General features: G+C 57.6%; 2 protein-coding genes across 3 annotated transcripts; one reads left to right on the top strand and one right to left on the bottom strand.

Annotated features, from left to right (window-relative positions):
* Positions 1–661: 661 nt before the first annotated feature.
* On the bottom strand, positions 662–11787 carry AP3B2 (adaptor related protein complex 3 subunit beta 2). 2 transcript variants are annotated; one of them, XM_061999730.1, is made up of 27 exons: positions 11651–11787; positions 9211–9286; positions 9050–9124; positions 8823–8918; positions 8592–8752; positions 8383–8449; positions 7768–7950; positions 7491–7667; positions 7157–7254; positions 6809–6863; positions 6584–6655; positions 6354–6416; positions 5990–6122; positions 5798–5907; positions 5547–5723; positions 5275–5461; positions 5055–5173; positions 4719–4830; positions 4082–4280; positions 3841–4000; positions 3699–3753; positions 3251–3357; positions 2911–3142; positions 2713–2797; positions 2119–2216; positions 1359–1497; positions 662–1125 (listed from the first exon to the last, which is right to left on the bottom strand). In XM_061999730.1, the coding sequence occupies exons 1-27, from the start codon at positions 11761–11763 to the stop codon at positions 975–977; spliced, it is 3300 nt and encodes a 1099-aa protein (XP_061855714.1). In that variant the 5' UTR covers positions 11764–11787; the 3' UTR covers positions 662–974. The 2 variants fall into 2 exon arrangements, with proteins under 2 accessions (XP_061855714.1, XP_061855715.1); XM_061999731.1 differs by lacking the exons at positions 662–1125; positions 2119–2216 and having other exon boundaries at positions 1391–1497.
* A 10334-nt stretch (positions 11788–22121) lies between these two features.
* On the top strand, positions 22122–25219 carry NR2E3 (nuclear receptor subfamily 2 group E member 3). Its single transcript, XM_061999909.1, has 8 exons — positions 22122–22179; positions 22901–23051; positions 23500–23603; positions 23690–23944; positions 24027–24208; positions 24596–24827; positions 24904–25009; positions 25087–25219. Exons 1-8 carry the CDS (start codon positions 22122–22124, stop codon positions 25217–25219), a joined length of 1221 nt encoding a protein of 406 aa, XP_061855893.1.
* Positions 25220–27680: the final 2461 nt, after the last annotated feature.

Genomic DNA, 27680 nt, shown 5'->3' with positions numbered 1-27680 from the left:
CCCCATTGCTGTTCAGGGGAGGCTGGCAGAGCCCAACATGGGGACATTAGCCAATGGCATCCTGGGATGCATTAAGAGTGTGGCCAGTAGGTCTCCTCTCCCTCTACTCTGTCTGGATAAGGCCACATCTGGAGCACTGTGTCCAGTTCTGAGCTCCTCAGTTTAAGTGAGATAGAGAACTTGAGAGAATCCAGGGGAGGGCTACCAAGATCATTAAGAGACTCGAGCACCTCTCTGACTAGAAACGGCTGAGACCTGGGGCTGTTTAGCCTGGAGAAGAGAAGATTGAGGAGGACCTTATCAATGCTTAACAATATCTAAAGGGCAGATGTTGAGAGGATGGTGCCAGTCTTTTTTTCTGTCCAATGACAGGACAAGGGGTAATGGGCACAAGCTGGAACACAGAAAGTTCCACTTGAACGTGAGGAGAAACTTCTTTGGTGTTAGGGTGAGGGACCCCTGGCACAGGCTGCCCAGAGGTTGTGCAGCTTCCTTCTCTGGAGGTTTCCAAACCTTAGACATGTTCCTGTGTGACCTGATAGAGGTGCAGCTGCTTTAGCAGGGGGTTGAACTGGATGATCTCTAGAGGTCTCTTCCAACCCTCACCATTCAGTGATTCTGTGATCCAGCCACAGGGCATACACCAGAGGAGAGGACGGGAGCAGGTTCAAGAAGAGCTTTATTGGGAGATCCTGGTCAAAATAAATAGAGGTTACACTGGGAGAAAATGGCGAGGGGCTGGGGGCTGGAGCCATTGCCACCCTTCTGGGCGGGACATTGCCCTGCGTTCCATCCATCCTGTCCCGCTCCTTCCTCCCAGTGGTGAAGCTGGCCTCAGGGTTGCTACCTGCCAGCCCTCTGGAGATCAGGGCAGGGAATAACCCAGCAGAAATCAGGGCACGGAGCATTTAGGTGAGCAGTATGGGGCAGAGGGTGTAGAAGGGCAGGTCTGTGAGTGCGGTGGGGCCCAGCCATCACTGTGCCAGGGCCTGGATGATGTCCTTCACCAGCATGGTGCCGATAACCATCTTCTCGCTGTTGATGGTCAGCTGGGCTGCAGCACCCTCCCGTTGCTCCAGGGTGATAAGCACCAGGCTCCCACTTGTCACTGTCTTGGCTGCGAACCTGCCCGATGGCAAACATAGGGCTTTAGTGTGAGCTGTCCCCCTGTCACCCTCTCAGCCCCTGGGATGCTCTGATGGGGACTGAGGAAGCATCTGCAATTCACAGCCACCGTCATCTGTGGGTTCATACGGGCTCCTTGACCTAAAGGAAGCCCTGAATGTCCCTGCTGTGATTCAGATGGGACCAGAGAGGTGACAGGACCTGCCTGGTCCCAGTGTGGGGGGTCTGGCTACCTGTATTCATTGTCAGCACCGCAGGGCACGCGGCCCACGTTGGCAGCCGAGGTCACTTGCTGGACGATGGCGTGGTCGCTCCAGCGTTTCTCAGGCAGTGTCAGCTTCTCTGTGATCTCACTCATGCCCATCAGCTTCCCTGGAGTAGGAGGTACTTGCCTGTCTCTGGCCATGTACCCAGAGGCCATGTCCCTGATGGGCCTCATTTTGCTCTCCTCAAACCAAGCCCCTCCAGTCACCAGCTCCCTGCATCCAGATCTCCCATAACACCCTGAATTAGCTGCCCTGTTTGCTCTCTTTCAGCCTTGCAGAGATGGATTTGGGAAAATCTTTCTTCTACAATCCTTTTCAGGCTCATCTCAACATCCCTTCCCAGTGGCAGCAATCACAACCCTGGGGACCGGCTCCTCCACTCACTGGACACCCTCCACATTGCATGGAGAACCAGTGGGGCCACCCTGGTGCCAGGGCAGTCACCTCAACCCGCAGGCTGTGGGGTGCAGGAGGGGGATGTGGTGAGCAGATCTAGTCTAGGGGTCTGCAGGAGCAGGAGATGGGGAGCAGATCTAGTCTAGGGGCCTGCTGAGTGGCTACTTACCCTCACCTGGCTGCGCAAAGTGCTCTAGGGTGACAATGAGGGCGGCAGAGGGGACAAAATGGGAAGTGAGCATTGGCGCTGGGGCAGTGGGTACCCATGAGTCATGGGCCATGAGTGGGTGCCCTGGCCTTTGGCCTGTCCCCATCCCCGTCCTGCACTCACCCTGCTCCTTCTTGAACTCATTCTCACTCATGAAGACGGGGGCCATCAGCTCCCCTACGGGTGGCTGGATGGAGACGTAGAAGTGGCGCGTATGGGTGCTGGGAAGACAGGTAGGTCAGGGGAGCACATGCTCAAAATGTCCTCCCCACTGTGTCCTGTGTACTATCCCTACCCTCGGCAAGGGTTGCCAGGGAAACTGAGCCACAAAAGCCCTTGGGAATAGAGGGAATCCATCAGGCTGGACCTGGGGCTTCTGACACCTTCTTGTCTATGGCAGGGAGCCCAATGCCTTTCCTGCTGTCCCCCAACCACCCCATGCCCATGCCCCAGAGGGACCCTGGTGCCTGTCCTGCTGTCCCTCATCCCCTGGATGGACTCTGCCTCACTGTCCCCTAGGCCACCCCATGCCTTGTCTGTCTATCCCCTGGAGTAACCTATGTCCTGTCCAGCTGTCCCCTTTCCCCGCTGCTCTGTGTCTCTTGGAGGGATGTTGGTGCCCATCTGACATTCCTCCTCCCTTGGAGCCCCTGTGCCCTGCCCCACTGTCCCACATCCCTGGGCACCCGTCTGCCCTTCCCAGCGCCAGGTGCTCACCACAGCTGGAAGTTGGCCGCCTGAGTGGAGTCGCAGAAGTCGATGCCCATCACCACGCTGGCTGTGTCCCCAGGTGCTAGGCACTCTGAAACCACCAGGCTGCCACCTCATCCCATGTCCCCTCTACCAGCCACCCCCTGTCCCCACATCCCCTAGCAGCATGGCAGCCGTGCCGGGCTGTGCCAGGCTGTCCCATACCAATCTCTGGGAACTCCTGGATCCGCATGCCAGAATGCGGCTTGGGCTCGCTGACCCGCAGGCTCTTCACCTCAGAGTCAGTGTTGTTGGAGATCTGGATCTGGACAGCCACCATGTGGGGGTCTCCTGGGAAGGGCTGACGGCTGAAGCAGTACTCAACCGACAGCCCTTCGCCCGCCATGCGGTGCAGCAGCTCGTAGGTCCTCACGGTGCCGAATGCCGGGCTCAGCAGCTGTGAGGGACCCAGGGCCTGACATGGGCTGCCAACCTGCTCCCTGTGGCCCCGCCAGGAGGCAGAGAGGTCTTGGGAACCCCTGGGAAGGGCATGGGGAGCACTTACAGCGGGCGCCAGGGAGGCATCGGTGAGCGTGAGGCCCTCCAGGTCAGTCACCAGGCTGGCAGAGACAATGCTGCTGGAGGGGACAGGCTGGGGAGGAGTTGGGGTGACTGTGGGATGGGGACAGAGGAAAGGGTTAACAGAGCCACAGCCCCTTGGGGATAGCCCCATGGGGACAATTCCACGGGGACAGCCCTGGTGGCACACCTGCAAGGGGACAAGCCCATGGCACAACCCCAGGGGCACAGCCCTAATGGGGACAGCCCCACTGGCAGAGTCAGCTGTCCAACACCCATCTTCTGGGGACAAGGACTGTTCACCCCACCAGGCCCTGTCCCAACGCAGCAGCTCCCAGTGGACCCACAGTGCCTTGAGCCCACCGGGGTGGCTGCCCGTGCCTCAGTTTCCCCAGCACCACCACAATGGCTATCCCACATGCCTCAGGACTCACAGTCATCCAAGTCAAGCAGGGAGATCTCCTTGGGGCCAGCTCTGCTGCTGGGGGGCTGCAAAGGGGCAGAGACATGGGACATGTGAATGGCAGGGCTCAGGGTCCCTGCACCACCCCCAGCCCAGCCCAGGCCAGCCCTCACCGCCTTCCTCTGCTTGGCCTCCGCCTCGGAGTCAGACTCTGAAGAGCTGCTCTCAGAGACACTAGCCTCTGACGAGGTCTCAGCATGGCTCTTCCTCTCCTGTGATATCTTCTCCTTCTTGGCCTTCTTTGACCCCTCGTCCTCCTCCTCCTCATCCTCACTGGGGTTGTGGGGAGAGCCTGGCTCAGGGGAGGCTGGGACAGGGGTTCAACCAGGGGCACCCCATCTTCCCAGGTGGTACCTGCCCGAGCTCCTTGGGGCTGCCTTCCGGGAGCCTTCTTTCCCCTTCTTCTTTGGCCTCTTCTCCTCTTCCTCTTCCTTGTCCAATAACTGCTCCCCACTGCCTTCCTCCTCCTCTTCCTCCTCCTCTTCATCGCTGCTGGAGCTGGAGCTGCTGGAGCTGCTGCCACTGCCACTCTCATCACTGGCAGACTCAGGCTCTGCAGAGGGATTGGCTTAGTCCTGCTGCTCTGTCTCTCCACAGCCCCACAGTCCCCTCATCTCCTTGCTGCATCCCACTGCATCTCCCATGTCCCCACAGACTCCCCCCACCTCTCTGCCGTGTCCCACAACATCCCTCCATTCTCACATTGCATCCCTACACCACTCCACTGCACCCCATGGCATCCCCACATCTTCCCGCTGTATCTGTGTCCCCACAACCCTCCACCACATCCCTCCACGTCCCCTGCCATGTCCCCACCACGACGGGATGTCCAACCCTGCCTGATGCCCCACCGTTGTGGCACTTGCCTGATGCCTCTCCACAGTAGCCCCTGCCCTATGCCCTTGTCTCACAACTCACCGTGGTGGCACCTCCCTGTCCCTGTCACAGTGGTGGCCCTGCCCCACACCCTGCCATACCACCAGGCCCTCACCACTGTCCGCTGACTCTGTGGGTCCTGACTCGCCCTCTGAGTCAGAGTAGAAAGGTTTCTCCACTTTCTCCTTCCTCTTCTCCCGGCTGGTGCACTTGGTCCACTCAGGAACCTGATGGCACAGAGTTGATGGAGCAGGGTGCACCACCCATGGGTGAGGGTCCCAAACAGAAGCCCATGCCCCCTCCTGTCCCAAAGTAGGTCTATGGGCACCAGAGAGGGGACATGGGGCAGCTGAGAAGCACCTAGCCACCTTCTGGAGCTCTCCCAAGACCTCAAGATGATGCCCCTGCCTTGGCCCCCATGCACCCCAGCACCCTGGCTTGCTCCACGGACCTCCACGTTCCTCACAGAGGGGTCAGGGGCCTCATCTGGCCAGTCAGGCAGCTCCTGGTATCCCACAGCCTTGGCATTGAGCAGATGGGACAGGGAACCCAACTGGAAGTGGTCCCGATCTACAGTGGAGTGAGAGATGGTAGCAGCTCGGGGACTGCCATGCAGCACCATGGTGACAGCTGGCCCTACGTCCCCACGACCTGTGAGCATGGGTGGGTACCTTTGAAGGAGGACTCCAAGATGGGGGCAGGTTTTTGGGCCAGGAAGAGCTTCTTGGCATACTTGTTGAGGGCCCCGCTCTTCTCAGTGGGCACGATGAGCTGGCGGATGAAGCGAGCCCGGTCACGGATGTCGTAATTCTGGTCGTACTTGGCCAGGTTGAGGACATACTGGGTCAGCAGCTTGCTCTGCACCGGAAGACATGCTCAGGGACAGCCTCTTCCCTCCCCAGTGGGGAAGGTGAGGCACACCATTGGATCACAGCCCAGGTACCTGCTTGGAGTTGGTCAGGTAGAGCTTAGCCGCCAGGTTGATGACCTGCAGCTTGACAATGTCCTCCTCATTGGTGAAGGACTTGGCCATCTTGCGCAGCACGTCGGGTGCGATCTTGGGCACGTGCTCACAGTACTCGCCGATGAGCCACAGGATGCTGGCCCGTGCCATCGGCACCTGCAAGACACTCCTGGGTACGATGCACCGCTGCCGCTTCCCTGTCCTGTGGGCCACCCAACACCCTGACTCACCTGGATGTTGTCGGTGAGCTTGGCCATGTGCTTGATGATCTCGCTGTGCTGGGCCGGCTGCATCTGCAGCAGCTTTTTAATGACCACCACGGATTCAGCCACCACCAGCTCTGCAGGCAGAGACCTGGCCTCAGCAGGGCTCTGCTCCAAGAGTGACGGAGCCCCCACTTCACCCCCACCACGTGCACTCACCGTCCCGGTTGGAGAGGAGCTGGACCAGGCCGTTGAGGCAGGTGTCTCGCACCTTCCCAATGTTGGTGGCACAGCGCCCGATGGCTTGGATGGTGGCTGCCACAAAGTCCTTGTCCATGCTGCGGATGTAGGTCTGTGCCAGCATCGGGGGGAACACATGACTGATCACCCACATACCAGTGCTGGGCATCCGCCCATGTGGTGGTCACACCCTGGGGCTCTTTGGAGGCACCCATGGAGTTAGCATAGCCTCAGACTGCTCCTCCTGGGGGGGGGCTCTCCTCCGCCCCTCCATGGCAGTGTTTTGGCACCCAGAGCTCTGCCAGGGTGGTACCCTGGTGTCCTCAGTACGGCTGTGGCATACCTGGAACTCTCGCAGAATAGTAGAGATGTTGGTCTCATTGGCCAGGTTGGTGAGGACCTCCAGCTGCGGGAAAGAGAAAGAGATGGGCAGCATAGTGGCGTGGTGCCAGGGAACGGGATCCTTGCTGTCCTCCTGTCCCCAGGGCATGGAAGACAGCTGCTCCACAGGGAGGAGTGCTATGAGGGCCCAAAGTGACACGTGATGGCTTCTGCCATTTGTTTCCTGCTCACCTTGAGGATCTTGATCTGCGTGGGATCCGTGGAGCGAATGTAGAAGCTCTTCAGGTAGGGCTCAAACATCCCCTGCGTGCAGAGCCAGTGGTATTAGTGACATCCTTGTCTCCTCCCTGCTGAGGGTGCCCACAGGCAGCTAGCCCCGGTGACCCTGCTGACTAGCCCTCATTCTGCTCCAGAATGAACAAGGCCAACTTCTCCCACAGCAAGTCTGAGACTCACCCGCCGTTTGATGGACATGGTGGCCACGTTCTGAAGCACAACATATTGCACCTCACTGTGGGAACACAGAGGGGACCATCATCAGTGGGGTGGGGCCGGGCCCTCCCAGCAAGTCCCTGTGAAGACAGGGCAGGACCCAGCACCAAGCTGGTGCCACCACAACGCTGCCATCCCATGTCTGGACTGGGCCGGGACAAAAAGCCCTCTTTTTTGGCAGTTGGTCCCAGTCTGACGTCCCTGTGATGATGGGCTTTTTGGGGAGTCTCTCCCAGGCTCCTCGGGCTCCCCATGGGTGCCACCACGTGGGGCACTGGGGTAGGGGACCACTACAGCGTGGATGTCGCAGACCTGTGACTCCGCAGGAGCCGCACCAGAGCCTTGGCGATGACCCCAACCTCTGCCTTGGGTGCCAGATGGAAGTAGAGCTGTGCCACAGCCATCACCACCTGCAGGGACACAGCTGCATGTCAACTAGTGGGCACAGGGACACGCCAGGGGGTGGCTGTATCCCCCAGAGTCCCACCTGGCAGCACTCGGAGGAAGCCTTACCCCGAAGACACCCAACCCTGGGTGTCCCTCAAGCACCCCGGTGGCTCCTTGGCCGATGGGGACACCACGAGCCCAGGATGATGGACTCCACCAGTGGCCTCTGGGGATGGATAAGGCTGAGTGGGGGGCTCACCGCAGCATTGCGACTCTGCAGCAGCGGCTTGGTGTTGCGCAGGAGCAAGCGGTGGTCGGGGTCCATGACATAGGGCTTGCGCTTGGCCAACGAGGCTGCCTCTGCCTTGGCATCCTTGGTGTCCTCCTCCTCAGAGCCATAGAAAGCCTTTTCAGTGCTCTCCTCCAGCAAGGACTCCTACCAACAGGTGGGATACCTTGCACCTCCTCAACAGCATCCCCTCCTTCACCTCACCTCCCCAAGGGCTTCCAGGGCACTCCAAGGCCCCCACACTCACGTTCTGGTTGGGGCTGAGGAACTGGGTGCGTGCATAGCGGGTCAGCATGTTGATGATGACCACCTGCCCCCACTCCTCCACATCGATAAGCAGGTTGCAGAGCTTGCGGTAGTTCTTGTGGATGAGGTCGATACGCTCTGGACAGACCTCCTCAAACGCCATCACCACGCTGCCAGCCACCAGCTGGGGAGGGAAAGCCCAGGGTGACCTTCATGACGATGCTGGCTTGATGGGGAAGGTGCCATCCCCGTGAAGATGCTATTTTGGTGGGGATGGTAGCATCTCTTTGAGGAAGCTGGATTAGTGGGCATGGTGGCATCCAGGTGAAGCTGGGTTGGCAGGGATAGCTGTATCCCTCTGGGAATGCCAGCTCAGTAGAGACAGTGGCATCCCTGTGAGGACACTGGATCAGTGGGGATGGCTGCATCCGTGTGAGGATGCTGGCTCGGTGAGGACAGTGGCATCACTGCAAAGATGCCCACTCTGCATGAATGGCTGCTTCCCCATGAGGACACCAATGTGGTGGGGACATCTGCGTTCCCACAAGGAGACCAGGTCAATGGAGAGAGGGATGTCCCTAGATTTAGGGGCAGGGAGAGGCAGTGCCTGGCTTACCGTGGTCTTGTCTGCCAGCAGCTTCTCAATCACTTCGATGAGCTGATCCTTCTGGTCTGAGTCAAGGCTGAGAGGGAAGAGCAGGGCAGGTGTGGCCAGACCAACTCCGCACCTCAGTCCCTGCCTGTCCCTGCTTGTGCCAAGCAGCTGAGACCCCAGTGCTGGACCCTTGTTGCTACCCCAAAATTCAGCAGCTGAGCCCCAGTTACCTGTACAGCTTGGGGATGGCGTGGGCAGCTGTCTTGCGCACGTACGGGGACATGTCTGAGGCAGCCTCCTTGATGGCCAACATCATGATGGGCACAATGATGGGCACGCGGATGCTGGAGAGGACCCGCAAAGCACTGGCGCGGATTAGCTGGTTGGGATCCTGGGGGAATATGTGGAGGGCTGCAGCACTGCTCCTCCAACCCATCCCCCAGGTCCCCAAACCAGCCCACCTTAAGACCTCGCTGGAAGGTGGAAATGGAGAGCAGGGCCAGATCCTGCTGCTCCTCTGCATAGCGCACCAGGTAGACATACACCAGCTTCTTCACCTATGGGGGTGAAGATGGTGGGGCCAACTCAAGAGTACCCCAAAACTCAGCTCATCCCCAAAACCCACCTGTGACGTAGGTGCTTGGGGACACCCATCAGTGCCACCAGGGCCACCTAATACCTTCCTCACCTCAATGTTCTTGCAGGCAACATTTTTCACTACAGCTGGGAAGAGATCAGAGGCATTTTTACCCCTTGCGATCATCTAGGGGGAAAAGGAGGGGTGTGAATCGAGCACTGGGGCTTGGCAAGGCAGTGGCAGCAGTCCCCGCCACTGTCAACAACACCCACCGCCACGATCCTCTTCATGGCCTCCAGCTTGAGCGAATCCTTGTTGCTATCAAGCATCTCCTTGAGGTCATCATGCCTGCACCGTGCGGGGGCAAAAAAATCCCAGTTTTGTTTTTTTTTAACCATTTTAAACTATTTTTAGTGTATTTTTTTGCTCCCAGCCCTGCATCAGGCTGGCAACTCAGCCCTTCACCATGCAATATTTATGGGGACAGGCGCCAGGTTACAGTCAGGTGAAAGAGGAGCCGGAGGGACTGGCACAGCACTGCCACTGGCATCCAGCTCTGTCACCATCCCAGGTGCTGGGATAAGGACCTTGTCCCAGCCTGGCTGTGGCTGTCCCTCTAGGATGTCTCCACATCACTTCCCAGGGGACAGGCGCCCATCACCATCTCCATCCTGGCCACCAGCGCACCTTGGCTATCCCTTGTCCCCTCATGGGCACGGTGGCATGGATGTGCCACTGTGCCCTGACACAGAGCCGTTCCCTGGTGTCCCCCCTGGGCTGCAGAAATGCCTTTTATAATACAAGTTGTCACTACTGCCCACTTTCCTAAGCGGGGACATCTGTCTCCACTGAAGTGGGGGGACCTATGAGGCCACATTCACCTACAGCAGTGGGGAGTGGCACCCAATGGGATGATGCTTGGCCACAGCCTCCATCATCAGAGGGTCCCGGGGGGCTCCTTGGGGAGGTCTTACCGTGGTGGTGGCCCAGTGCCGGTGGCCACCGCAGGCTCAGGGTTAGTGAGTGGCCGCAGCTCATCAGCTCGCAGGGCGCTGTAGCAGGCAGGTTGCTTGGCCTCAGTGGCCAGCACTGGGCTTGTCACCTCCTCGGCTGCATCAGCACCCACCGGCAGTTTGGGCTGCCCAGCTGGCCCTGCCGATAGCTGCTGCAGCAGCTTCTGCACCGGTGGCAGGGACAGCATGGCTTTGACCCTGGGGACAGCAGCAGGGCTGCACGGCCCACTCCTCCTCCTCTCACTGCCAGCTGAAACCTGATGCTGGAGTTGGGGTTGGGTTGCAGCTGCAATTGCAACGCCTTTCCCGTTGGATGAGGCCACCCAAGGGTGTCACGCCCCAAGTGACACCCGTGCTGCAGCTGGGGCTTAGGCACATCCCAGGGAGCTCCCTCCCTGGGTCCTTTGAGTGGCTCAGTCCTGGCCAAGGACCCTATGTCACGATGGGACATGCACTGGGGTGATGGGATGACACCTGGGGGCATTTTTCTTGCCCCATGCATCATGGGCACAGTGACAGATCTGATGCAGCCACAAGGACATGGGGCCTGGTGATGAGGACATTGCCAGTGGGTGAGGGATGGGGGGGACACACAGTGCGGGACAGCGATGGCAGATCACTAAAGGAACACTGCCAGGCTAGGAGACACAGCCAGGGTGGTCAAGGCTGAGGGACACTGCCAGAGTGGGGATGGGAGGATTTGGACAAACCAGGGGACAGTGCCAGGGGCTCAAGGAAGCAGGGAGACACTGTGAGATGGGGACGCTGCCAGGGGATCAGGGATGAGTGGACAGGTCCAGCCTCAGGGACACTGTCAGTGGTTCAGGACTGGGGTATCACTGCCAGATCGGGGACACTCTCAGGATGGGGGGGGGGGGACACACACTGCCAGATGGATCAGGGTTGGGGGGGCACTGTCACACTGGGGGGACACAGCCAGGGCTGGGGAGCGTGATGCTGCCAGGTGAGGGTACAGTGCTGGGCACTGGGGCAGAGAAGGACACTGTCAGAGCGGGGGAGATTGCCAGGGGATTGGTGCTGGGGGACACACTGTGAGACAGAGACACTGCCAGAATGGGGGGCACTGCCAGAGGATCAGAGAGGGGAGACACTGCCAGAGTGGGGGACACAGTCCACATCAGGGCTGGGAGGACACTGCCAGTGCCACTGCCAGACCGGTGGGCACTGTGGCGGCATTAGCGGGGAGTCCGGGGACGAGGGACGCATCCGGAATGGGGGACACAGGGCAGTACTGGGGAGTGGGGGGATGGGGACAGGGATCCTCATGTCACCACAGCTGTGGGGACGCCTTCCCTTCCTCCGGGTCCCTGCCCCGCCCCCAGCAGCCTGCCCCACTCACGGGTGACATTTCGCAGCTGGGCAGCTCGGTGGTGCGGGGCGGCTGCCATGGCCCGGAGGCGTGCCCGGGGTATCCCCAGCAGCGCAGGGGGCGGCCGTGCGCGTCCCTGCCGTCTCCAAACCGCTGCCGTTTTCCCCCAAACCCCTCCCCGGCCTCTGCAACCCGCACTGGCGGCGGCGTGACCGCGTCCATGCCATCGCCACCTCTGTCCCCACCCGGGCCCGGGCCCGCGGGCACGTACGGCGTCCCCGGGGCAGCCAAGGCCCGGCCCGGCCGCCGGCCCCCGCTCCCCGCCCCGCGCTGTCCCCTGTCCTTCCCCTCGCCGTCTCCCGTCCCCACCTCTTGTAGTCGGCGGAGAAGATGCCGCCGCTGGCGGGGTCGTGGCCGTACTCGGGCTCGCCCAGGCTGGACGTGCCCCCCTTCTCCTCGCCGTAGGCCGGGCTGGCCGCCATGGCGCGGGATGCGGCGGGATGCGGGCGGGGGGGCCGGGCTGATGTCAGCGGCTGCGGGGACGGGTCCGCCCCCCGCGCCGGGGATGCTCCGCTCCCGGCGGCTCCTCCCCTCCCTAAAGGTGGGAAGGGGGGAATTTGCATGCCCAAAAAGGATCCCCACCCCTGCACCCCGTGCCCCCTCCCACACAGGTTTGGGTCAGCAGTAGAAACGGGCGCAATCGCGGGTAACAGCAGTGTTCGGGTGTTTGGGAGGTGGTATGTGGTGTACATGACATAGAGCATACGTTATAACCAGATGTCGTGTTTGCATTATACTACATCAGATCAGATCAAATCAATTACATTTTATTTCATATGTAATACATTATATATTGTATTCTGCATACGATACACCACACACTATAGACTCTATACCATGTGTTACCGGTTTTATGATCTATCACATTACAGACTACATGGATTATATGTGTCTATAGATAGAAATCACACTGTGCTATACATAATTCATAATCCGTTCTGCATCACATGCTGTATGTTACGTGTTGCATATTGATCACGGCAATTAAGCTCCAGCCAGCAATTCTCTCCCCTTCGAAATAAAAGTTCCTTCCCAGGGGTAAGGCATTAGGGTGGATGAGGCGAAGCTGAGGCTTTTCTGTAGGGTCAGGCGGCCATGGTGGCTGCCTCCACTCACACTATGTTCTTCTGCAGTGACAGAATAAGTGGGCTACAGGTGGCCCAGAAATGGGAGGATGGAGCCCTGATCCCCTGCACTCCCCTTCCCTCCCCACGCAGCTGAGTCCCCTGCCAGCCCTCCCAGGGAACCCAGCCCCTTTTGGGGACCCCAACCATCCCAGCCCCCAGTTTTCCTGGGATTCACAGCCCCTTTTGGAGACCCCAGCCCTGGTATCCCAGCCCTGCATTGGTCTCAGGCCTCCCTGGAGATCCCATAGCTCTCCTAGAACTCTACCCTCCTGGGACCCCACAGTCCTCCCAGGAGAACCAATCCCTCTTGGGAGATCCCAGTCCTACTGGGACTCATCCCTCTCCTTGACCCCAGAGCCCTCCCGGGGACCCCACAATCTGCCTGGGAACCCCACAATCCTCATGGGAACGCACCCATTCCTGGTAGCCTATAGTCCTCCTGTGAAGCTCCAACCCCCTTTGCACCCCACCCCTCTTTGGAGACTCCAGCCTCTCTCAGACCCAGCCCTCCTTGGGACCCCACCATCCCCCTCCTGGGGACCCTATGCCCTTGGAGACCTCCAGCTCTTTAGGGGACCTCAGCTGTCTTGAAGACCACAGTCCTCTTGGGGATCTTGCATCCCTCCCAGGGACCCCACCCCTCCTGGAGACGCTAATCCTCTTTGGCGACCCCACAGCCCTCCTGGGGAGGGCTGACACTGAGGATACTCACGGTCTCACTGCTGCTGCTGCCATCGTTCTCTGGGTTTCCCACCTGCAAGAGAAAGCTGTCTATATTCACTCCACATCACTCTCTCCACCACCCATGGGCCAGCCCCAGGGAGTGATCAGGTCAGGACGTAAGCAGATGGGCTGTGGGTGCAGATGATGTTCCACCGTGGCCATGACACCTACCCTCGTGCTCACTAGCTCTATGTAGAATTCTGCCAAGCCCAGGAGGTAGAGGGCAAAGTGGATGCAGTTATTTGTGTAGAGGCTATACTCGGCTTTGCCTTTCACCACCTCCGTGACTTTTCATCTGAAGTCATCTTTGTTGATCCCATCAATCTTCCTGTAAACAAAGTATTTCCCCCTCACCCCTATCATGGCATTTAAGCCTTCCTTGCTGATGTGACTGGTGTTGTTGCAAATGCTTGTATCTGGAAAACAGAGAACAGCTCATTCCACCGTGGCACCAGCTGCCTTTCAGCCACGACCTCATCCCAAAGGGGAGTAGGGGGCTGGGTGCTTACTCTGGAAGTGTATGACCTCTCCATCCCCAAAGTAAACAGCTACGTGTTTGAAAATCAAGCTGCACATGTTGTCATGGCTGTTGTCTATGACACAATGGCACAATGTCCCCAAGCTCTAAGTCACTGCTTGTCACCCTCTTAAATACCTTCCCATGCCCAGGGATGCTCTTGAGTAGCAGGACACAGTATCTCATACTGCCTCTGCCAACCATGCCGAGGAGGGAAAGTGAGGAGGCAGCAGAACCAGCCCCACCAGCCCCCAAGGACCCACCGAGTCCCCCACACTGCTGGTGGAGGTCTCACTAAGCTCCTCCTTACAATGCTGCTCGAGATGTGCAAGGAGAGAGGAACAGAAACGAGGCATCAGCACTGTGCTGTCTTGCCCTTGCGCGGAGGACAGCGTACTGCCCTGCCATCACACCCTGCCCTTGGTGGCTCCTACCAGATGCAAGGGCTTGGCTTGGGCACAAGTCTCCTGTCCATCCCAGCTTCTCCAAAATGGAGACATCCTGGGACAAGCCCTGTTCACTACCTCCCTCCCTGACCAGTTGTGATGGTGGCACGGGCAGTTGCCTGTGAAGGGGCACGGACATAAGAGCATTCTTATTTGGCTACTCCTGCAACTTGCCATTGTTTTCTCCGGGATGCAGCTGGTGACAGACCTGGAGTGCAGGCACCCTCACCGAGGGCTGCTGGAAATGTAAGGATGGATGGGTCAGCAGGCGTCACATCCTTCCTGATGCGTGAGAGGAGGAGGAAGGCTGAGAAACAAAGTCAAGAGCAAGTACAAGTCACAGAAAACTTTTTCTACTGATATTAATTTACTAATTTTACTCTAAATGTTTGGGAACAGAGGAGGTGGAAGATCCTAGAAATTCCCATGAGTCAGAGGAGCTACAGGACATCTCCAAAAGTTCCTGCTGTCCAACAACTTCCCACTCACTCCCAAGAGACCTTCCTCCAATCCCATCCTGGTCATGCATCCACTTCTTGACTTTACTTCCTTCTACTTTTGTTATTGTTTAGCGAGGAGCCACTTTTGTTTGGTAACAGGGGGAGGGGGCTGCAGTGCAGGCACAGTAAAGAGTTCTTGAACTTTTCCCCAGCTCTTGGGTTCAGACCCACCTCCAGCCCGGCTGGGCCAATCTGGCGCCTCTGCCATCGCTATTTAGGGACGGGAATTTGAAGTGCTTGGGAGGAGGTGTAAGAGTGATACCAGATGGAGGCAACCACACAGACCCCACCGTCAGGAAGGAAGGAGAAGCAATAGACCAGAGACCCCTCTGCAAGCCATGGTGAGAACACAGGCTGTACCCCTGCAACCCATGCAGAACCATGGCAGGGCTGAGAGCCACCAGCAGCTCCGTGTGAGTGAGCCCGGATGGGCAAGAGACTGTGTGAGGAGGTGGCCATGGCACAGGCCGTGCTGGAGCCTGCGGGCCCCAGAGCAGCCCCACACGAGAGGCACAGAGGAGCTGCAGCCTTTGGGATGAACACACGTCAGAGCGGCCCCATGCAGGGCTGCCAGGTGTGTGAGGTACCCCACGTTGGAGCAGGGTGGACCAGTGAGGAGCCCATCTGCCCTGAGACAAACAGCAGAAGCCATCAGGAATAGACTGACTGAAACCCCCATTCCCTGCCCCCTGAGCCATTCAGCGGGAGAGGAGAAAAAGACACCGGGATCAGGACTCTGAGCCTGGGAAGAGGGGAGTAGTGGGGAGAAGGTGGTCTTAAAGGGCTGATTGTGCTCTTCATCATTGTACCACTCTGTGTATTTTCTTTTTGTTATATTTTGGGGCTTTATGGTTGTGCTTTAGTTGGTGCTGGATTAAATTATTTTCTATTTTCTTCCCCAAGCCAAGTAGCCCGCTCTGTTTTGTCCTGGACCATAAGCAGCAATTAAGCTCTCCCTGCTTTTTGGCAGTTCTCAAGCCTGCAGTACTTGAGTCTAATTGTGGTCTTTCGTACCTTGATGGTCCCCAAAAGAAAGCCCGGAGCAGGACCCAGCGCTCCAGGAGTGGCCTCACCAGCACTGAGCAGAGAACAAGGATAACAATGTGCTGGCAACACACCTAATGCAGCCCAGGATGCTATTGGCCCTCACTCTGTCCCAAGGGCGCAATGATGATTAATGGTCATCTTGATATCCCTCAAGAATCCCAGGGCCTTTTCTGCCAAGCTGTTTTCCAGCTGGTCACCCCCCTGCCATGTCCTAGTGCCTGAGCTTGTTCCTCTCCAGGGGCAGGACTTTATATCTTCTCTGTGTTGAACTTGATGAGGCCCATTTGAGGCCCATTTCTCCTGCCTGTCCAGGTCCCTCTGGGTGCCAGCACAACCCTCTGGCACATCAACTACTGTCCCTGGTTTGGTGACAGCAGTAAACTCACTGAGATTACGCTCTGCCTCATCAACTGGACCAGTAACGAAGATATTGACTGTGACCGGACCCAGCACTGACTCTGGGATACACCACTGGTGCCTGTCCTCCAACCAGACCTGATCTGGCTGTTTGGCCAGTTTGAAACCCAGCAGCATAGGGAATATTTATTTTGATGCTCAAAATTAAATGCTGTCAATGAAAGAGTCATTTCTTTATCTCAGGAAGCCACAGGGAACAAAGGGTGGCCACTTCCTGAGACAGGAGGGGGTGACTGCTGGTCATCAACCAGCAACTTCTGGGAAACGAGCTTCTGGGAAGAGGAAAGCAAAAGTGAAAACGACTCAAATTGAACAGGTCTCACGTGGGTCCTCTATGCAACCATTTATTGCTGTGGGAGAGGGACACCAAAGTTGCCGGCACAGCGCCGGTCTCCCGGGGAAAGATGCTCCAGCTCCGTGTTTCCCCGGAGCACATTACTGCCTTCATCACTGCAGTGCTGGGGACTCCTGGGAGGGAAGATGGGCTGTGGTGATGCCAGGCTGGAGCTGGCACTGGGATGCCCTGAGGCGGTGGCACCCATGCCAGTGGCACCCACCATGGTGCCGGTGAGCTGGCCCAGCCCCAGCAGGGTGAGGGCAAAGTGGACGCAGTTGCAGGTGACAGCATCGTACTCCACGGCCTGGTCCATGGCTGCCCGAACTCGGCACTGCAGCATGGCCAGGTCCAGCCCGTCCTTCCTCCGCAACACCTTGGCCGGGCCACGAGTCCGCAGGAGGTGGCTCTTGCTGTGCTTGGCCACGACCCCTGATGGGGACATCCCCGAGCTTCCTGCGGGATAGAGGGGAAGCTGTGCCCTACGTTCCTTCCATGGGGACATCCTCATGCCACGACCACCTTCTGGGGCTCACCTTCCAGGTGGATGATCTCCCCATCACCACAGTAGATGCCAGCATGGGCACCCCACCAGCCAGGGCCTCCTGAGGCCAGTGGAAAGAGGAAGAGGTCCCCAGGCTGGGGCTCGGCAACCCCGTCAGGGACCATGTCAAAGTGCTGGCCCAGCAGTCCCTCGCAGAGGAAGAACGCCACTGTGCTTGCCACCCCAGCCACCGCCTGGGGAGCCATCTGTTTCAGAGCCACTGGTACCACAGGGGCACCAGCAGCATCAGCAACCAGCTGGCTCATCTCCCATCCCCTGTGGCTTGGGTGCCACTCGGGTTTCCATGGATAGGGAAACCCTCTGAGAAGGGGCCACTTCCTCTAGATGCTGAGCACCCATAGGTGCTGAGGAAAAGGCAGGGCATGCAGGATTTGGCCTCACTGTGCCAGTGGTGAGACTGGGGATGTGAGGAATGGGACACAAGCACTTACCTGCCTGGAGCTGCTCACCTGGAACGACAAATGCCCAGCATCAGTCCTAGTGATGCTGGGATGGGACCCAGGGCACCAGTGTCACAGCTCAGTCCCTGCCTGGGCTGCTGCTAGCCCCTTGCACGAACCCCTGGCCAGGGTCCCCATGCCAGCATTCCAAACCTGTTGCACCCAGGAGCTCAGCCAGCGCCGGGCCTGGAGAAGCAGCCCATCCGGGGCTCGCAGGGTCTGCACTAGGCTGCTCACCTGTGGGGAGAGGGGGCAGAGCAAGCCTGGGACCCACTCCCTGCTGTTGCCACTCCTGCTGTCACCCACCCTTGACAGCATGTGTCCCACTAGCACCCATTCCCAGCCCAGAGCAGTCCCCTAGGACCCCCTACGCCTCTTCCCCCCAGACTCAACACTGGACAGGTCCCAGCTGTGGGGTCTGTGGGTACCAGATGACACAGTGGAGGGGTAGGAATGCCTGGGTGTGGGTGCCTTCCCCGCTGGTACCCCTTTACCTGGGTGAGGAGGTTCATCTGCAAGGAGAAAACATGACATCCAGAGACTGGGGATGTGGCCCTGTGCCCAGCCTCACCTGAGGAACTCTCTGTCCCCAAATGGCTGTGGTGCCACATCGCCCTGCCGAAACCCAAGCTGCAGCCTCAGGCACCACACCAGCCCTGGCACTACAGCCATGCCCTACTCCCTCACCTTGGTCTCTGAGGTCCTCTCACTCCACTGTAGTTCCCAAGAAGCTGCTGCTCCAAAGGTGGCTGCAGGGCAGGACCTCAACCCCCCCACCAGCCCTGCGATGGCTCTTGGCACCTGCATGTGGCTCCACCGGTGCCCGGGAATGTGCCCAGACCACACAAACCGGCCTCACCATGGCACTGAGCCCATCTCACGGGGCCAGCCCCAGGGCAAAATCTCAATCTGCTGCAGGATTTCACCAACAGACCCCTTGGTAATACCAAAGGATTCATGAACCTGCCCTGTGGCCATGATGTCAAGGGACGGTCACCAGACCCGTGTCCTCATGGTGATGTGTGCCCAGGGTCAGCTCCAGAGCCACATTAAACTTTAATCCTTGTGCTAGGGGGTCGGTGAAAGCCCTGGCAGGGCTTGGGCTGGGTAAGGTGGGAGCTGTCACCTGCTGTCATCAGGCAACCTCCATGGCATCATTTGTCACAGAGCCTCCAATAAATGAGAGCTAATTCCAGCTGAAACCTGAGCCTGGACATGGCTCAGCACTGAGCAGACTACATTAACCCTTCCCAGCACCTCCTGTCTCCACAGCTGTCTTGTACCATCCCAGACCTTTGTGTCTTCTTCTGCTCTTGTCCCCTCCTGATCCTCACTATCCTCTCTTGGTCCCTATTGACATGTCCTGAAGTATCCTCTGATCTCACCCTCCCTTCTGTGGCCTGCTGTCCCCTCCGGGTCTTCTGGCCTCCACCATCCCTTCCTGGCCTCCATCATCATCTTCTGGTCCTAATCATCCCTCTAGGTTCCCTTGGCCTCTCTCTGCCATGATTGCCACCTTCTATTCCCACTGTCCTCTCCAAGTCCTGTAATGATCTCCTCCTGGTCCCCATTATCCCATCCCAGTCTTCTCTAGCCTAAACCATCCCTATTGCATCCTACTGCCCCCTCTTGATCCCCGTCACACCTTTCTGCTCCCCATCGTCCCTATTGTCTCTATTGTCCTGTCCTGATCTCCATCATCCCCTTCTGGTCCCTGCCATTACCTTGTGCTCTCCACCATTCATCATTTTCTCCGGGTCACCATCAAAACATCTAGGTTCCCACTGTCTCATTCTGATCCTCACCATCCCTTCGGAGTCCTTCTCACTTCCTCCTGGTTCCCGTCATCCCTTCCTGATCCCCGTTGTCCTCTCCTGGTCCCCACTATCTCTTCCTGGTCAGCACCATCTTTTTGTCCCCTTCATTCCCTCCTGATTCCCAATCATCCTTGTCCCCATCACCTCCTTCTAGTTCTAAATCATTCCATCTTGGTCTCCATCATCTCCTGGTCCCCGTCACTGCCTCCTGATTCTTGCTGTCTGCTCTTGGTCCACATCAGCACCGCTTGGTCCCCATCAACTCCTCCTGGTCTCCATTATCCCTTTCTGGTCCCCACAATCTCCTTCTTGTCCTCACCATCCCCTCCTGACCTTTTCTTTTTTTCCCCCTGGCCCCCATCATCTCCTCTTGGTCCCTCTTGTCTCCTCCCTGTTCCCACAATCTCCTCCTTGTCCCCCTTGTTCCCCCCCACTCCCACCTCCTGGTGCTGTCACCAGGGGAATAACAGTGCCTCGCTGGGTGACCCGGTGCACCTAGCCAGGCTGTCCCCTGGCCAGGGTGCATCTGCCAGTTCCCCACCACTGGTGGGATTAGGGTGGCTAGAGCCATGGGGCTGCTCCCAGCTGCTGGTTTCAAGGCCATCGCCGGCATCTTTGGGTAATTAGTAAATTAGTAATTAAATGCTCTCTGCCTGCTGGGGGGGAAGGGGGGCAGATCCTGAGGTTTTAGGCTGGGTAATCTTGCGGCATCTGCCCCAGCGTCTGTCACCAAGCTGAGTCACGACCTCGCCACGGGCTTTAACATTTGCTCCTTCACCCCACCCCACTGCCTGCCTGCAGCCCCTCAGCTGTGGGGTTGGATCTGCTCACGGTACTTCCCAAAAAGGGGCCCGGTTGAGCTCCACCAGGAGCCCGGGTTGAGTGCTCGTGAGGTGCTCAGCCCTGGGGGGCGGACGGGGTGCTGCTCTGTGAGGACTCCACCTGGGGGACAGCACCCAGCTGCGTGCGATGGAGCAACGGGATGGGAAACCATATGTATATTTTGTAATTATTGGCTTTCCTGGGCTTGCTGACGATTGGCCGGCAGCAGATGGCTGTCCCGGCTAATCCCCCTCCCAAATCCCCACTCCGGAGCTGCTTTTACCGGCTGGTGAGGAGGGGATGGGCAAATTAGCCGACTCAGCGTGTATCGCCATGCTATCCTCTCCCCGGTGCCCCTCGTACTGACTCCCCACATCACTCATGGGCAGGCCAGCACTCCAGGGGATGCGGTGCTCCCGGCGCCCCCAGGCTGGGCACTGGGAGGTGTTCACCCGTGGATGAAGCTCTGATGAAGGATCTGGAGACACTTAGGCTGCAGGCGAGGGCCAGGAGGGTGGGGTGACAGCTTGCTCCTGTCGCATTAGCCCAGCATCATAATTCTGCTGAGGGAGGAGGGCGGCTGCTGCTGCAGATGGCGGCTGTCAGAGATCTGGGTCAGGACGGGGACTTGCTGTGGGATGGAGGGCTGTGGGGTGGGACAGGACACCCCAGGGGTGATGAGGTGTCCTGGGATGGGAGCGTACTGTGGGCAGAGGGGACGGAGCTGTGCTGCAAACAGGATCATGGAGCAATAGAGCAGGGAAAGATGGAGCAAAGGTGCAGGCAGCAGACATAGAATGATGCTGCAGGCAGTGGGGATGGAAGGGGATTATGGGCAGCATTAATGGAGCCACACTGCAGGCATTGAGGATGGCACCACACTGCAAATGTGGGGATGGAAGAAGGTGTGGGCATCAGGGATGGAAGGAAGTCGTGAGCAGTCTGATGGAGCTGGACCACAGGCAGTGGGGATGGGGCAGGACAGTAGTGCCATGGCGCAGGCAGGGCTGATGGAAAGGTGATCACCAGCCACCAGACCCACTGGTGTCACAGCCACCCACCCTCAGCAAGGATCCTGCTGCCAGCGCCTGTCCGCAGGCAGCAACACCTCAGAGCCACAGGCTGAGCACCCAGGAAGGACACAGAGGGCTGGGTACCCTCTGATGCAGCATGGCCCATCCCAGGGAACAACACAGGCCTGATGACGGTGGCCACCAGCCATCGCCCTGAGCTGGACAGGGAGGGTTTAGCAGCTAAAGCCCTCAAATCCCAAATTGTGCTGCCCTGTCATGGCAAGGGTTTAGTGGCAGTTGTGTAACTCCAGGGGCCACCCAGCCCCCACCTGCTGCCGTGTCAGCAGCCTCGGCCTCACGTCTTCAAGGCCCCTCCTAGGAAGGGAAACTGAGGCACGGCGGGGCCTCACCAAGGCTCCTGCCCTCCCCTCACCATCAGGGCTGGTAATTAATTGCTTGGGGGCAGGGAAATTAACCCCCTTAATTACCACTTTTCGTTATTCCCCTCTAACCGTCTTAGTGAAGGGCTTTTGTGCTTACAGGGCCCGGTGGGTCCCCAGCCAGGACACAGACACACACACACGTGGGGGTCCCTGCCCCAGGCCCCATCTCCCACCTCTGCTGCAATCTCAGCCTCGCAGTGTGGGGGGGTACAGGTGGTGGCCGAGTGACACCCCGATGGTGGCCTGTGGTGGAGCACAGGAGGGTGGCTTGGGTGTCGCGGGGTTTAGGGTTACAGGGCTGGGGCTCAGCACCTTTTTAATTCTTCATCGCGTGGCTGATTGATCCGCCCTCCGCCCCCCCTCCCTGGGCCCCGAACAGACACTAAAGATTAAGAGGGTGACAAAGAGGCGGCTGCTTACACAGCGCCTGGCACTAAGCTGCCTTGAAGAGAGCAAGGCAAGAGCCCCACTGCCTACAGAGCCGCTGGAACGCCCATCGCCTCAACAGCCTCCAGGCACCCCAGCACTGCTCCGGAGGGAGCAGACGGGCTGGGAAGGCTGGGTTGGGGATGGCTGTGTCACCTGTGGGGTCGGTGGTGAGCGCCGGGCTGGACGACAGCCCCACGGGTAAGAGGGGCCGTTCTGCTTAAGTGGGTGCGACACGGTGGGACCATGGGTGCCAATGGGGTCTTTCTCTGGGATGGCTGGGGCCTCACTGTGGTCCTTCTTCAAGATGTTCGGGGGGGGGGGGTCCGCCAGTGTAGTTTTTCTCCAAGTCCTTGAAGTCCCCATCAGGGTCCTTCTCCGAGATGCCTGGGTTCCCCATCAGCCCTTCTTCAGGATGACTGGGGTCTCCATCATGGTCCATCTCCAAGACATCCAGCATCCCCAGCACGGTTCTTCTCTGGGCCGGGCTGCCTGCAGTCCCCAATCCCAGTCCTCTCCATGATGCCGTGATGTCCTCATCACGGCCTTTCTCCAGGGTCCCCAGCTATAGCCCTTCTCCAGGATGCCTGCAGTTCCCAGCCATCACGCTCTCCAGGGTGCTCTGGGTCCCCAGCCCTTCTCCAGGGGCCCCGTGATCCCCTGCTCTGACCCTTCTCCAGGATGTCCACAGCCTCTTGCTGGACTGCCCAGCGTCCCCAGCCATAGTCCTTCTTCATGATCTCTGGTTATGTGCTCTTCTCTGGGATGCCTATTGTCCCCTCACTGGGATGCCCAGTGTTCCCATTTCTAAGTCCTATGCCAGCTCATCCCGCAGCGTCCCAGGTGGCAGGGACCGGCAGGAGACATGAGGGTCTTTGGGGTGTCCCGAGTCACCCTGAATGTGGTGGCTCCATTCCCACAGGGCTGAACCCAGCCCCTGGCAAGGCGCTGAGCCCTGTGCTGCTGTGCAAGGTGTGTGGGGACACCAGCAGCGGGAAGCACTACGGCATCTATGCCTGCAATGGCTGCAGCGGCTTCTTCAAGCGCAGTGTCCGCAGGAAGCTCATCTACAGGTAGGGACTGGGGTGAGGGGTCCCCATGGGGTAGGAAGTGGTGGGATGGGGCAGGGCAGGGTCCCAGGGGATGCACACCCAGAGAGGCATCCCACAGGGCACAGACAAGGGGGACAGGGAACCAGTGGGGCAAGGACATCCAATGAGGCAAGGACATCCAATGAGGCAGGGACCCAGGTAGACTTGAACTCATCAGGGCAGGGACCAGAAGACAGGCACCCAATAGGACAGGGACCTTGGGGGAGTGGTGTTCCAGGGACAGCCATCAAGGCTGCTATTCACTGGGAGAGGGCACCCATGGGGAACAAAGTGTTCACTGGGGTGGGACATCTGTTGGGTGTAGGACCTCCATTTAGGACAGCACACCCTCAGGACATGGCACCCGTGGGAGCAAAACTCCCCCCTTCCCCCAGGGACAGGGACTCCCAGGTGCTACCTCTCACCACAGGTGCCAGGCGGGGACGGGGCTTTGCCCTGTGGACAAGGCGCACCGCAACCAGTGCCAGGCCTGCCGGCTCAAGAAGTGCCTGCAAGCCGGCATGAACAAGGACGGTGAGAGGGGTGAGGGGTACAGGCAGTGACAGACGGTGGGGGGTGACAATGAGGTGGCTGGTGCTGATGCCACCTTGTCCCCACAGCTGTGCAGAACGAGCGCCAGCCCCGCAGCACGGCACAGGTCCGGCTGGACAGCATTGAACTAGATGCTGAGCTGCCCACTGAGCATGTGGCCACCACACGTGAGGTGCCTCTGGCCCCCTGCCCAGCTCCCCATGGTCCCGGTGCCACTGTCACCGTCACTCCGGGTCCCCGAGCACCCACACCGCCCACCAACCACCGCTTCATGGCCAGCCTGATGACGGCCGAGACCTGCGCCAAGCTGGAGCCCGAGGACGGTGGGTGGTTGCTGGCGGGGAGGGGATGTGGGGGTCGCCCTTATGGTGTGGTGACCACCAATGTCCTTTTTGATACCCACAGCTGACGAGACGGTGGACGTGACAGGAAGTGAGCCAGAGCGGGCAGCCAGTGAGTACCAAGTGGCACCATACCCGGCAGCCAGCCCCGAAAACGTCTATGAGACCTCTGCGCGACTCCTCTTCATGGCTGTGAAATGGGCCAAAAACCTGCCCGTCTTCTCCAACTTGCCCTTCCGTGACCAGGTGAGCTTGGGGCAAGAGGGACCCTGAAGTACGGAGGCAGCCAATTGAATGGGGCTGGCTGGAGCATCCCGACATTCACCACAGGGTCTTTTTTCCCGAGAAGGTTGTTAAGACACTGGCACAGGCTTCCCAACCCTGGATGGGGATGCAAAGCTGCATAGTTGAGGGGCAGAGGGACCAAGGGACATGGTTTAGTGGTGGGTGTGGCAATGTCAGGTCAGTGGTTGGACTTAATCTTAAAGGTCTTTTCCAACCCAAATGATTCTGTGTCTTGGGGTCCCTGCCACCAAGTAGATGCTCTTCAGCCCAACCAGTGATGGTGGCTACAGGTGCTGGGGCCTTTGGGGACGACACAAGCTTCAGGTTTCCCCCTGACTCCCAACCTAGGTGATCCTCCTGGAAGAAGCGTGGAGTGAGCTGTTCCTGCTCTGTGCCATCCAGTGGTCCATGCCCCTGGAGAGCTGCCCACTGCTGGCTGTACCTGAGCCAGCGTCTGGGAAGCTGCTGCCAGCTGCCCTGGATGTCCGAGCATTGCAGGAGACCCTTGCCCGCTTCAAGGCATTAGCCGTTGACCCCACTGAATTTGCCTGCATGAAGGCTGTGGTGCTCTTCAAACCAGGTGAGGGGACCTACTAGCACCCACCACTGCCTGTCCCCATGTCCCCACCCACCTCGCCATTCCCTTGTCCCTATAGAGACCCGTGGCCTGAAGGACCCCGAGCAGGTGGAGAACCTGCAGGACCAGTCACAGGTGATGCTGGGTCAGCACAACCGTTCTCACTACCCCGGGCAACCTGTCAGGTACAGGCATCCCCATGTCCCCAGGGGTGACATTGGGAGGTGAGACACCTGTCCATGGCCACCACTCTATTCCCCAGGTTTGGGAAGCTGCTGCTGCTCCTCCCAGCGCTGCGCTTCCTCTCTTCTGAGCGCGTGGAGTTGCTCTTCTTCCGCCGGACCATCGGCAACACCCCCATGGAGAAGCTTCTGTGTGACATGTTCAAGAACTGACTCCACCTCCCACCCCCTCATGTCACCTTGCCTTGGCACCCTGTCACCCTCAGCCTGGGTCTCCTTGCCCTGAGATGCTATAGGGCATGAAGGTGCCCGTGGTCCTGTCTCCAAGGGGGTGTCCAGGACCACGGGATGCTGCTGACAGCTGGGATGTAGGACCAGTTTCACTGCGGGCAGCTGGTGGCATAGTTAGCTGGTGGTCCCCAAATGAGTGTCAGGCGCACTGGGAGCACCTCACTGGGGTGGGCACCTTGCTGGGTGCTGCTGTCCCAAAGACTGGAGGAACCCATGGACCCAGGGCAAGGGGCCCTTGCTGTGGCACCAGCACCCCCAGGGACCCATTGCCACCCAGGAGTGACATCTGCTGGGGATGGCAGTCATCCTGGAGATGACACCAGCTCAGGAGGGCCACCGGTCAAGGGTGATGCCAACCTGGGGGTGACACTGGCCCAGGAGTGATGCCAAGCTGGGAGTGACATTAGCCCAGGGGTGATGCCAGCCTGGGGGTGACAGTGGTCCAGGGGTGATGCCAGCCTGGGGTATGACACAAGATCAAGAGTGACACTGGCAGGGATGATACTGGCCACAGAGCTGATGGCCATCTGGGGTTGATACCAGCCCAGGAGTGACATTAGATGGGAATGACCCCAGCCTGGGGGTGACACTGAGGAGAGCTGATGTCAGCCTCGGTGTGACACTGGGGAGGGCTGATGCTAGCCTGGAGTGATGCCAGCCTAGGGTGACATCAGCCTTTGGGTGACCCTGTCCCAGGGCTGATCCCAGCCCAGGGGGTGACACCATGTGGGGCTGTGTGCCCCTGCAGATGCAATCATTGTCCCTCCCTCATGGGTCCCGTTCCCTATCCCATTCCTATGACTTCAGCCCAGTGAGCCTGGGGACATGTGGTGATGGACTCTTGTCCCATTTCCCACCTCCCCCTCCCCCTTACTCAATTTTATACTGTGAATAAAGAGGGATTTTGCAGCCAGGTTCCATGCACTGCTGACTCAGGGTCCTTGATGGGGGGGCAGTGGGGGGCAGGGAACCATCTGCATGTTGATGGTTATCTGAAAGTAAATCACTTACCTGAATATAAACAAGCTAAATATCTGAGAGATGAATAGAAATAATCTGAATAATCAAAATTAAAGCATCACAACATAAGATGAATAGAAACAATGTGACTATAAATAAAATGAAAATAATCTGACTAGAAACAACTGGAAAGTAAAGAACTGACTATAAACAATGTGAATGGAAATGGAAAGTAAATAATCTGAACTAATCGGAACAGAAATGATTTGAAGAGAAAATATTTGAATCTGAATAAGATAAATAATGTGATTGGAGATAACCGGAATTAAATAATCTAAATAGAAATAATCTGAATAGAAGTTAAAAGAAATAATGTGAAATAATCTGCATACAAATAAATTGAAATTATCTGCATATCAACAAACTAAATATAAATAATCTAATTAGAAAGAATCAGAAATGATCTCTACATATACAAATTGAAATAATCTGAATATAAATAATTGGAACTAAGTATTTAGAATGAAGTAATTGGAATATAAACAAGATTAATGTAAATCACGTGAATATAAGTAAAATGAAAATAAATAATTCCAAATAATCTGAACACAAATCAACTGAAAATAAATTATCTGCATGTAAACAAGCTGAATATAAATAATCTAAGTAGAAAGAATCTGAATAGCAGCACTCTGAATATACACAAATAGAAATAATCTGAATATGAGTAAGAGAAATTGAAATGATCTGAATGGAAATGATCTGGATATAAATAATGGGAATTAGGTATTTGGAATTAAATATTCGTAATGAAATAAATACTTTGAATAAAATTATTAGAATATCAATAAAATTAATGTAAAGGATGTGAACATAAATAAAATGGAATTAGGTAAGATAAATAACGGATAGAATCTGGACAGAAATAATCTGAGTGAGGCCAGGTGAGCTGGCCAGCCTGCCAAGGCCGGGTGCTGTGTGCCCCCGTGCCAGAGCTCTCGCTCCCTGCTTCGCTCCTTCGGGGACCAACGGCCTGTGCGCAAGGCTGTGGTGCGAGGGCCAAACAACGCCCCAACTCCAGTGCCCCCAACCTGGCAGCAGTGGAGGATTGCTGCCAGGCACTACAAAGTCTTTGCCTTGATAGAATTATATTTTTATTTCTCTTTTTTTTGGCCTTTTAAACAGTTTCTAGCAGTGCTCACACAGGATAATATATCCTTGTACGATACAGACTTTGTTCTTCATTTACAGGCAGCAGACTTATAAATTACTTAAAAAAAGTCTATTAAAAATAAGAATAATAATTAATGGCTCATAGCCCCTCTTCTTTCCAGTAGTAAGGACATTCCCAATGCTCTGAAAAAGCCCATTTCTTGCCCTAAAATGCAGTTATTTGTGGGAGTGAGTCTGAGTGGTGGTGGGG

The sequence above is a fragment of the Colius striatus genome, chromosome 7, assembly GCF_028858725.1.
Source record: "Colius striatus isolate bColStr4 chromosome 7, bColStr4.1.hap1, whole genome shotgun sequence".
In the NCBI taxonomy this organism is placed as follows: Eukaryota; Metazoa; Chordata; class Aves; order Coliiformes; family Coliidae; genus Colius; species Colius striatus.
The sequence above is the reverse complement of the archived record's forward strand: the minus strand, read 5'-3'. Positions and strand labels throughout refer to the sequence as shown.

Excerpts from the sequence above, each read along its gene's own strand:
- AP3B2 (XM_061999730.1), bottom strand. The coding sequence starts at position 11,763 with ATGGCGGCCAGCCCGGCCTACGGCGAGGAGAAGGGGGGCACGTCCAGC. Across the intron at positions 6,656-6,808 it reads CCATGTCCATCAAACGGCGG|GGGATGTTTGAGCCCTACCT; the intron begins GTGAGTCTCAGA and ends CTCTGCACGCAG. Across the intron at positions 1,126-1,358 it reads GGTGCTGACAATGAATACAG|GTTCGCAGCCAAGACAGTGA; the intron begins GTAGCCAGACCC and ends GCCATCGGGCAG.
- NR2E3 (XM_061999909.1), top strand. The coding sequence starts at position 22,122 with ATGGCTGTGTCACCTGTGGGGTCGGTGGTGAGCGCCGGGCTGGACGAC. Across the intron at positions 24,828-24,903 it reads TGTGGTGCTCTTCAAACCAG|AGACCCGTGGCCTGAAGGAC; the intron begins GTGAGGGGACCT and ends TTGTCCCTATAG. Across the intron at positions 25,010-25,086 it reads TACCCCGGGCAACCTGTCAG|GTTTGGGAAGCTGCTGCTGC; the intron begins GTACAGGCATCC and ends TCTATTCCCCAG.